This window comes from Phaethon aethereus (genome assembly GCF_964289735.1).
Source record: "Phaethon aethereus genome assembly, chromosome: Z".
Classification (NCBI taxonomy): Eukaryota; Metazoa; Chordata; class Aves; order Phaethontiformes; family Phaethontidae; genus Phaethon; species Phaethon aethereus.
The window spans coordinates 37,123,640-37,135,489 of NC_138577.1; the positions used below are offsets into that span (position 1 = coordinate 37,123,640).

At 42.3% G+C, this 11,850-nt stretch overlaps 1 protein-coding gene across 3 annotated transcripts in view; it reads right to left on the reverse strand.

Annotated features, from left to right (window-relative positions):
• Positions 1-5,754, reverse strand: part of NFIB (nuclear factor I B) — a gene marked incomplete at its 5' end in the record, with an annotated part of 268,667 nt that extends 262,913 nt beyond the window's left edge. For all 3 annotated transcript variants that reach the window (XM_082013401.1, XM_082013398.1, XM_082013397.1), the window contains one exon: positions 5,260-5,754. In XM_082013401.1, the coding sequence (XP_081869527.1) occupies positions 5,260-5,355 (96 nt within the window). The remainder of the gene's footprint in view (positions 1-5,259) is intronic.
• Positions 5,755-11,850: the final 6,096 nt, after the last annotated feature.

Genomic DNA, 11,850 nt, shown 5'->3' on the forward strand with positions numbered 1-11,850 from the left:
TCGAACAGGTGCATGAAACATCAATGTTAGTTATGTCTTGAATACTACAGCTGTGTAAGTTACAGACGCATTGTATAAAGTACAACTGCATTTTACGTGCTGTAGAAGCATGCTTTAGAATTAAATAGTGGCGTTCTCCTGATTTCATTGAGCATTGGATCACGCCTTACGCCCACACAGCGCACACATATTTAGACACACAGTCACATGCACGCACACACACAAACACATGTTTATGATATTGTTGGTGTACGGCTCTCTTCATAAGAAAACTGTTAGCATTGCCAGAATGAGCAGACAAAAGGAGGCCCTGTCAGGCTCCCAGAGGGGAACGCTTGCTGGATGCAAGTATGAAGCACGAGTAGAAAAAGTTGGTTCGCTCAGAAGGTGCTGCAACCGCTTACCACCACACAGCAGCAAATCTAGCAGGAAATGCAGAGCTAACATGCAAGGGACTGAAAGGAACACAGAGGCAATAAAAAATTTTGTGCTTGTGAATAAGCACAAATATGTTTTCTTGGTTAAAAGGACACTTAAAAAAAAAAATTGGCAATGAAATAGTGTTAAACATGAACAACAGCACCTTCATTTCGTACTAGTGTATACGGTTAGCATTTAAATTCCCTGCTACTGACAGGTTTTTCCTTGATGAAGGAAGATTATTCCCCTGTTCCATAATAAAAAGCATTAAACATTAGAAGTGAATGTGCATTCAAGTTGTACAGCTCTCCAGACATATCTTTCTTATTTTAAATAATCTAATTCTGCATCATACTAAGTATACGCAGTACCTGAACTGGACACTTATTATAGACTGAAATGTAGCTGTTCTGAAGAAAAACTAAACCAGAAATACTTATAGTGTCTCACAAGCATATACTGTGTGTCCTAAAAAAGACATCTTTTGGCTAAGCATTCAGGATGACCATTACATAGTTAATAAAGGATCTTGTCGTAATTATGCACCCTATTTGCATTTTTGTTTAAGTAAGGAAAACTGAAAAACAGCTTACGAATATAACCTTGCGCTAACCCTTCCTTTTACCCACTCCTCCCCCTGAAATGTGTAGAATTAAGATATTGTGTTCTAGGTCCATGAATAAGCACAGCATGTTCAGTATGTCCACAGTTATACTGACATTTTTTTCTAAATCATTTAATTAAAAGTCATTATTGAGAACAAAGGATTCATTAGCAAGCTGTACATCTGAACAACCGATGGAGTTGTTGTGTTATGAATATAATTTTAATCCAAATTAGAAAACTGCACAGATGTGCTGCTGCAAAATATTGACATACTGCAGCTCCCTTGGAATGTGATTAACATTTGTGATAAACCAAAAAGTACATTAAAACCTGGCTTTACTAATAAGTTCAGGATTGGAATAATTCCTTTAATGCTGATATACAGCAACTAAATTGTAATTATTTTTACCTCCATTTGGGATTATATGCCCTATTAATACAGCCTTAATGCTATGTGGAATCTCTCTTTTAAAAAATATTTCTTTCTGAAAGCAAAAATATAGAGTAGAAAAGTGATAAACTTTGTGTTGACAAACTTTTTATTCCAAGATTTTGTTATGATGTTTTTTTAATCATAAGATCAAGCCATTAAGCAAAAGGAAATGTGCAGTATTTGCAACAGATCAGAACTTTCTAGTTGTCTCTGGATTGTTCTTAACACAAACCAGTGATTTCAATACTTTTTTCCAACAGTTTGAATAGACAGACTATTTTTCATTGTCTATCTCTACTGCATATGCAGGTATATATTTGTACAAAAATAGGATTTTGAGATTAGGAAGAAGAGATTTTTTAGAACATCTATTTACCCTCCCTAGATTTGCATGCAATTAATCTGACAACCAGAAGCATACATTCAGTCTTTGGCACGGATTTAACAGAGTAGCTTTCAATAGCTGCCTGAGATGTAAATATTTGGAAACCTTTCCCACAAGAAAAAAACAGCAGCCTAGTAACAATGCCACAAAGTTTTGTAAATAGCTACTTAGATTTGAATTTTTAAATCTGTAAAGTCAATCACAAAATACCATATGACTGTAATCCCAAACTAGTCCTCTGCTGTTAATGAAGAGACAGTAAAACATATCTAGTGTTTCTGTGGATACCATCCTCTCAAAAACCCTCATCATCATTTCTCCTCACTTTATAAATGGAGATTTTTCAATACAAAAATTCTAGAGTATTTGCCAGCTGTACTGAACAGTACTTAATATATAGGTTCTATCTCTTCACTGAATATGTTCTTTCCCTCAACACAAAGTTAAATGCAAAAATAATAAGATGATTTGCAACTAAAATGTCACATTACAACCATCTAAAAGACTGAGATAATCAGTTAACAATTCTCCATATATTTACTGCTATTTAATTTAAATTAGTTATTTAATTTAATTAAAAGTTTACTTCTGTTTGCACTTGGTTCTTCATTGCATTCCCAGTAAAACTTTTCCCCTCTTGTGTTTTAGTCAATATGTCCATATTCAAGAGAACACAGATGGAGAGAGTGTGTAATTTCTGTTTGTTTCGTTTTTTTTGCTACCAAATGAATTTCTTATTATTGTAGCTAAATAAAAGAATCTGAATGAAATAAACAATAAGATAGGAAACGATATTGTCCACCATAAGTGGACAACACAGACTTTACTTACTAAACACTCATTCCACTTAATTTAAAGAGAAAGACAGAATGTTGTTTTCCAGAAAATAGTTCCAATGTAATTACTTAAAAAAAAAATAAAATTAAAAGAAGCCATTATTTTAGGAATATTCAAACTAAATTTGATGTTGAACATCCGTGCTGCGAAATACTTATAAAGTAGATAGCTTATCTATAATGAAAAAACACCTAGTTTTGTAATGATGCCTGTCATAATAGCATTTGTTAATGAACTTTTCTATAACTACGAGTAACCGTCTTAATACACTGTTTCCTGTTGCCCACAAGGCATTTGCAATTCAATGCTTACAATCATTCAGGAAAAGCAGAAGCAGAAAAATAAAGAAGTCTGCCTGCCTTGTTTTTTCACTCAGAATTCTTAAGGTTTTACTTATACTGCATATACCTGATAGGAATTTACTATAAGTAATTATAAAATAAACCTTGTGGTAATATTTTGTACACTATGGCATTGAATCATAAGGTAAAGCATACGGTACTTCTCCTTTGAGAGAAAATAATTCACATTGTACATGGGTTTACCTTAGATTCTGCAACGGCAACTTTATAATTAGAAATATGATGCAAAAAAGAACGCACAGTTAAAATATAATTTGATTTTCACCCATATTTAACAGTCAAGCATTTTTAAACTCCTTTTCTAAAGTGTGCACGAAATACATGCTCGTGACTGAACATTCACATTACCTGTATTTTACAGATTACCATTCAGGATAAAATACTGAATGGAGTGAAAGTATTGATTTTCTTTTCCCTTTGGAAGCAGTGCCAGCTTACTGAAAGCTATCCTCAGAGAAACTTTTATTAAACTTAGGACATGCTCCTTAAAAAAACAAGCCTTTGTAAGTGCAATATTAAGGAAATCTGCTACGCAAACATTTCATAGTACCTACGTCTAAGCATCTGTCAGCCACTTTAATAGCTCTTTTCAATAATACACACACTTACAATAAATAAATCTGATTAGAGATCTAAAAGTGAATCTAAACATAATACTATACAGTTTATCACCCAGCAAAAAAAGTAGGTTCACAAAACAGCTTTTTATCATTTACTTTCCTCCCCTGTTCTTTTTAGTTACAGGAATGTTCATACCGCAGTAGTTCAACAAGTAGCAAAGGCAGAAAAAGTCTCCTTTCCTGTATTCAAAAAGTACAGAAACAACCACAAGTAGCAAACAGAACTTAAATTAAATACTCCCGTCAGGTATGATACCCTCACTGAAGGCACGTATCAACATCCACCTTTGGAAAGATGCTGAAGTCCTTGCAAAGCAGTGTAGGAAGGCAGTTATAATCAGAAAGCTGCCTTCTGTCCAGCCACTGGGACGAGTGATCCACTCGTGCTCCCCAGACCCACCGCCCAGGAATAAAGTGCCCATTGTCTCAGCACTGTACTAACTGTGAAAAAGCAGCCCATGCAGTAAGCATAATAATTATCCCGACAAACAAGCAAAAGCAATCAATGAAGGAATGAAAAGGGTAAAAATGCACGGCTAGACAAAGCAACCCAAGAATTAAATTAATATTCATAATGGAATGCTAGCCAGCAGAAGGTCCCTTTCATGTCATGGCTGTTGCGTACAAGAGACCATTGTCCACATGCAAGAGAATCAGTATATGAAGAAAACTTCACGTAGCTCTGCTGAGGAGAAAAGCTTTTCGTTCCCAAAACACTTGCTCCCAGCCCCACTGTTTTGATTAAATAACGTTTTGGGCTCCTTTACCCAGCAACATGAAAAAAGTTGTCTCTCAGGGTCCACCCTTCCCTGAGCTCTGTAAGATTTTTTTTTTCCACCTCCCCGCTTTCATTTGCAGCTGTATAAATATGAACAGAAAAGCCATGCTCGTCCAAACAAAGAAAAAAATGGACTGAATATGTATATCCTCATTAACTAAATTTAATTATGACAAGCGGCATATTAATCACTAGTTGCTCCAGTTACTGCATTCATTGGAAGGGAGGAGGACTCCAAATTAAGGGGAAGTGTGGGGGACAATTGCATACTATTAGGAGGCTGCTCACAACATGATACAATACACTTTCTAAATAATTATTCAGAAGAAACAGAATAAAGAGGCAGATTGCTCTATTTTTAAGACCAACTCAAGAACAATTAGCCACGAGCATGATGACGAGGCTGCTTTCTTTTTTCCCGTGACTGCTTCCACCTCCACATTCTCACACCAAGTAGCTTGGCAAGCACGGCAAAATCTGCATTTCACGGGGTAGGGGAGAAAAAAAGAAGAAGAAGAAGAGGGAGAGAGGAAGAAGAAGAAAAAGGAGAAAGAAAAATCCCATGCCGTCGTTGCTGCTGTTTTAAGAAGCAGGCCTGCGCCCATACGACAGCAGAGAAACCCTGTCTCGCTGGCTGCGATGTTTAGGAGCTCTGCGGAGTCACTGAGCGGGAGCTGGAAACTTTGCACACTCTGAACTTCGCAGCACGTGCGTTGCAACAGTGAAGGAGGAGTTCAGAAAGGGGGAGCAAAAAAAGGGGGAAAAAAAAAAAAAGCTTCCAGGGAGGGGATAAAAAAAAAGTTATCACACCAACTCACCATCCACCAGGTCCTGGCTGACATGTCATAGCATAGCTGCCATTTTATGGAGCTGTCCGATGCTTTCCCTGCCATTACGCTGTCAGCAACCTTCATCAGATGCAGCTCAACGGAAGATAAGACACCTAATCAAGAAAACATCAGCAGTGGCTTGCTGGGCTACATGTAGGCCAATCCTTATCACACTGCATCATGGGAAAAGCTCCTTTATTAGCAAGAACTCCAACCTCACTGATATAAAGACAAGGATCAGGTTTTTTCCTCTTTTTTTTTTTCTCCCCCCCCCCCCCCCCCCTTTTTGTCTGAAGGGATTGGTGAAAGTAGCCCGCGTGCTTTGTGTGTCGTGCGTACACCAGTGGAGTACCTCGCTGGCGGGCGGCTAGCCGCGCTGCTGGGCTACGCGGACCTAAGTTTATTTGCATTCTTCTCGGCTGCACGTCGCTTGACATTGTGCGTGCCCAGCTCCCAGCGCAAGCGAGGAGGGGAAAAGAAACGGCTCCGAATTAGTATCTGCCCCAGGAAGGACAGGCCGGACTCGGCGGGGGCCTGGTTCGGGTGCCGGGAGCGCACGCGTGCTGGCGTGCACACGCGTGCTCGGGCGGGCGCCCCGGGGCAGGCGCAGGTAGCAGCTGCGGCTGGGTGCAGCCGGGGTTGCCGAAGGCTCCCAACTCTGTGCTGGCACCGGACACACGGAAAGGGTTTAACCCTTTGCAACCAGCCTTTAAGAAGGAAGAGGAAGGCTGGTCAGTGGGCAGGAGGAGCGGGGAGGGTGTGCGGTGAGGATTTCAGTGCCACCGACTTTTCCCCCCTCCCTTCCCATGGATGCTCATGATCTCCCCTGCCCTGGGTGATCTATCTGGGAAGGGGGAGGCAAGGGGGTGGGGAACGATTTCAATCACTGCTCCCTCCTGCTCCACAGCTTAGGGTCATCTGCCTGTTGTACCTACTGCCGGCGGGGACAGAAGGCACTCTTCCCGCAAGGCTTTCCATGCAAGGTTTTCTCCCTGACGGAAAATTTGCAGTTCCCTGAAGGAAGGGCTGGCTTAGAAGAACAAATAATTCTGACTTTATTTTAAACTGCGGAAAAGCGCGTATATAAGCACACAGAGGAAATCAGTAAACCCTGGCTCACGTTAAAGGGGATGTACAAAAAGAACAGGATTTGCTAGTCCCGGTTGGAGCTATCAACATCAGTTTTACTGCTGCTTTGCAGATTCTATATGAGCTTTAGCTACAAGTCTCTCTTTAGCAAAAAGCCCCCCATATTTCAGAAATTGTCTTTAAAATGATCACGTTAAAATAGTAACTGTAAATAAGCATTTCACACGCTTAGCATCTACTGATCATGCTTTCAGTTTACGATCTTCCACATTTTGCTCTGTATTTTATACTTGAAAAGTCTTTGAGATCAACAGGCTCCTTACACTTATTTGCGCCATGAGCCGCAAGTAGGAACCCAGGATGACTGGCACATGGAGGTGCCGCACTTCGGCACACACAGCCCCCACCGGGACTGCTCATTGCTGCATCTCTTCTTTCCCATGCATGTGTTTGTGTTTTTTTCCACTCCCTGCAGTCTTTTTCCCTTCCATGAAGATCCCCTCCAGAGTTTATCGCTTGCGGAGCTGAGAGCCCACCATAGCTACTGCCACAGCAGTGCAACACTCCCGCCCTCCCACTGGTGAAAGGGAGTGCCCAAGCATGCACCCCACTGCTGCAGGATGGGCAGTGGGTTTGTCCGGCACGGACCTACGGACTTCAGCTAAAAGTCAGAGCTGGCACCCATGGCGCATTTCATCAGCTCCTGAAACAGTGACAGCACCTAAAGAAATTACTTTCTAAGCAAGTCCAGAGCTCTGGCAACAGAACACTTCTGTAGCAACACCAGCTGCCTCAAAAGAGTAAAACTGTCTCCCCTTCTCCATGTGTGCCGCTGAGGTCAGCTGGCTGCCTCAGTTCCTTGTTTTAAATACACTGATGAAGCCAGCATCAAAAAAAAGCCATACATAGAATTAACGGAGACTGTGGATGTCCCAGTCCCCTAAATTTATATAACTCTTTCTCTAGAAAAGCTCTGTACAGTAGATGAGGATGTTTCCTTCCTTTTCATTTCAGCTAGGTCACAATGATAAACAGGAACCTGAGAAAATTTTGATTGTCGGGAGGTCTGCCTATGGTCAGGTGCTGTGGCACGGCTCAGCACACTTACAGTGCGCAGCAGGCGTTAACTCACCCCAGCTCAGCCCCTACCTCCTGCTCAAACAGCCTGGCTTTCTGAGAAGCGTTACAGGGCACGGAGAGCACCAGCAGCAGTTTTATCCAGGTGTCGGTAGGCAGTGTACAACCAGAGGTCCCACGTGGTCCCAGCCTCTGCCTCTCCCACGGCCTTCACTGGCAGGCTCATCATCATGGTGGGACTGCACACAGCAGTCAGCTGCAGGTGTGAGATAAACCTCGGACAAGAAGAAGGATGCTACTGCTCGTTTCCACACCCAGCCCCTAACCTCAGCTAACAAACGTACTGCCCAGAGCCAGGGAGCCTGGGACTAACGTGAAGAGGTAGATTTTCTGCAGTTTCCCACCCACTGAAGTCTGATCACAGGTGAAGAGACCAACTGCTTCCGCCACTAATCTGCTTTACTAGGGCAATTCACAAATCCCCAGCAGCTCTGTGACGGCTGGGAGTGGGAGCCCACACTTTAGGTAATCAGCCAGTTCACTGTGCTTAAAAGAGGATAAAAGTTTTATCACACTACAGCTAGCTGAGGGATCTCAGGCTGCTCTCAGATGTCCAGCCCACAGGACATCCAATTTTACAGCACCCTCTTCTACCAAGCTCCCTGTGACCAGTGGAGTTGCTCCATCCCAGAGGAACACAACTCCTGAAGACTATGCATCTCCTGTAGGCATAAGCACCACAGGGATATTCACTTTTGTGCAGCCAGGAAAGACAGAGTTAACGATAAGCCTCTCTTCTGCCACTGCCTGCTGCCTTCTTGCATTAGCTGAGGGCAGGATGGGGATTTCTGGCACCCAGAAAAGCTACGCCTGCAGCGCTGGTCAGTGTATGCTTCCCACGCACGTGCTGCTCCCGTGCCTCCTCCCGCCTGCTGGGAGGTCTGTCCTTCTCCCAGCCATGCCTGTTTTGCAGATGGGATTTTTAAAATGCTGTAATATGCAGGAAGAGATCTCATTTCCTATGCTGCTTGAAGATACAGTCATACACAACACAGGGAGAAATATATAACTGGACAAAGTTTTTCAGATGATCTTTTTTTCCTTTCAGGAAAAGGCAGATTTATGAGAAAAGCATGTGGTATTACTTGTTACGTAACAGCAATGCATTTCAAGGTTATTCAGACTTGTTGTTAGAAGGGTATTTTTTTTGACTGGAATACCTTAACATTGTTCAAGTGTGCTGGAATTTTCAAGTGAATTTTTCAAATTAATCTGACTGACCCCAATTTCTTTTTGTCCAGACATCTTTTTCCACATTTTCAAAGGAACAAAAGAAGGCATCAAAATATAAAATGTGGTAGAACAAAAATCTGGTCCTTATTTAAGTGAAATAAGATGCAAGAAAGTTCATCCATTTCTAGATACCTGTCTTCCTAACACATTGAGAAAATAATTGCCAGCCTGACTTTTCCCCAAGGTTTTCATTTTTTGGTAAGTTTTTCTCCAGGCTGGCTCTGCTTTTGACTCTACTCAAGGGGACGTTCCCATTTCATATCCAGGAGGGAGCTAATGAAGACCACTACTCATAATAAGCCCTCAGGAATCAATTAGTTTCTTTCCATAAGGCCCCAACACCTACTAATAGAGAGGCTCAAACAAAGAACTCTCAGTACACTGCTCTGGAGGATAAACAGTGCTGGCACAGAGAGATGCAAACCAGTATTGTAGATTTAAGTAATTACAGAGAACAAAATCAATGTTCAGATTTTGGGATGATCTTGAAGTCTTTTTTTTCCCCTTTGCTACAAGAAAAGTCCTTGATTGTCTTTGGAAGGAGAAAAACCCCAGTGATTCTGAAAAACTCCTCTTACTGTAAGTCTAGAGCAGCATTTTTTTCACTGGTGGGTAGAGACAGCCTAGTGTCCTGAGGCTATCCACAGCGTGTAGAGACCCTTCCAGCCTTGGTAACTCCCTTTCCATGACAGTCAATAGGCCTGTAGGCAGACACAGATCACAGCTCATATTTCCTAGGAAACCTTTTATTAACCCAGCCATTATTGGAGCCAAAACGTTGATATTAATAGCAGACACCTAGCCACAGATCACGTTTATGTACTGCCTCCCAAAGTTCTCACACACATGCCTGTGCACATTTGCACACACTCATTGCTACAGGGCTGAAGCTGGGAGACCAGCCCCAGCTGTTTCCTCAGACGTGGGATGTTGCACTGACACAGCAGAGGCTTTTAGGTAGGTGTTTGGAAAGCCCCTCCAGTGCTCCTTTGTTTCACCAGCTGCATGTACAGCCCTGCCTCAGCCCTTCATGGGAACCCAAAAGGACTGCTGGTCTCCAGAATCTAACAGCTCTTGGGAGACTTTCACACATTGCCCTCAGCTTGTACTTCTCCTCTTTCCCCTGCTGTTTTCTGGTAAATATTTTCCATCCATAGTCATTGGCACCTACAGAAGCCATTCACATAAACTCACACAGAGAGGTCCTTTATGGTACCAGGACCATAAAGTGGATTGTACTGACAATCCACTGTTTTCAACTGAGTTATGTCCTCTATAAAATATAAATTCGATGGTTCCTTCATAATGTGGCATTGGTGGTGGTGGTGAATAATTGCTATTCACTTTGCTTAGCCTTTCTGTCTTTTCTCATTTGATATTAATAGAGAGACAAGGCTTTTTATTAAAAAAAAAAAAAAAATCAAACCATGGTAGCATTTTCCCCGAGAAACACCTTTGCTGACTGCCAGAGTGGTGAAAGCCAGCATTCTTACCAAGTACTTTACCGAGCATTTTATAACCAGACACTTCTACCTTAGCATTTTCTTTCTTGCGGGTAGACATACGTCCTCTCTTCTGGAGCTCGAGGATGCCCAAGAAGTGGCAGGGTACCTCCAGGAATGTAGAGAGCTCCACACTGAAGTAACAGACAGTCCTGGCTAAGAGGAGCCACCACCAGCAGCAGTGGCTTCACCGAATGTGATGAAGGTGGCTGATGTGGAGGCTGACTGGTAGCGTCTTTCCAACATCCCTCCTTTTGCACCCATCCCAAGTGCCTGATTTCTTCAGGCGGAGCACAGCATTTTTTGGGACAGGCAGAAAGTGGACGGTGGCAGGTGCCACCTGGGGGTAGACAAGCTGGCTTCCAAAAGGCTGTAGACCCAGTCACCAGGCTGATGACATTCAGGAAAGAAAATAATTCTAAACTATTGTTTGCAAGTAACTTTTTAAAGTAATAAATGTTGAGTGCCAACTAGGAAAGACGATATGGCAAAAGCAGTAAAGTGAAAACTACTGTTTTTAAAAGTACGTATCAGTCAAAGTCCGAGGCAAATACGATGGTTTAACTTGAAAAACTAGTGATGAAACAATTCCAATATGTCCACAGAACTGCTGCAGCTTGTGTATACACCTGTGTGCTATAACTTGCAAGCTGGGCAAGAGACAGCCAGTGGTGGAGACATGCACAGAACTGGAGGGTTCAATCATACGTTCTAAACCAGCCCCAGAAAATGCTACATTTGCATTATTTCAATTGAAATAATTCATGCACAATAATGGGGCCAATGCACAATAAATTGAAATGTTAAAATTCCAGCATTCTCTTAAATTTATTTTAAAAAAAGTTTATGCAATGCAGTGTGTGACCTTTTTAATTTCTAAAAAATTTACCCCAAGGAAAACCATTATTCAGAGACGGAGGTTGGCTTACACTCACCATTTTCAGGGAAAATTTGTTTGATGTTTAAGAATTATGTGTCTCACACAAGTGTTCTTTATTCACTAAGTGCTCTGTTTCATGAGGAGGGTGGCTGCTAGTGTTCAGTACAGGATAATACTCCATCCATCTCATGTGTTGGATTGGATTTCATCCCTCTGAGCCATGCGAGAATCACAGCAATCTGAATTGTAACCCCTGAGATTCAGTGCTAGAAGCCCAGTAATAAATGGAAGTCATTATGCTGCTTGTTCACAATCTCCCTAGAAGAAGGGACGGATTCTTTTCACCTTCTCTTTGAAGAGAGGGGCATACTGATGGGCTTCATCAAATACACTACACTTTTGTAACAGGGTGTGGAGCAAGCACTTTGCTTACAGCACATCTCCGGTTCGGGGCCTGCCGAAACAGCCTTGTCTGCCAGGACCAGAACACCTACTTGTTGCTCACTGCGCACTGGCACGAACAGCAGTACAACGCAGAGGGCTCCCAGGGAAATCTGTGTTCTTCCCCCAGACTTCACTGCAACGCTGGCCAAAAGCAAAAGAAAAAAGAGCAAAGCTGATTGTTCCCTTTTCCTAGGGCACCATAAAGCAATAAAGGTTTGGCAGCCAAATGCGGTCCTCAGCAGCAACTCCTTGCCATTTCTCTGCATAGCTGTCCCCTTTGCACAGCAGTGCCCA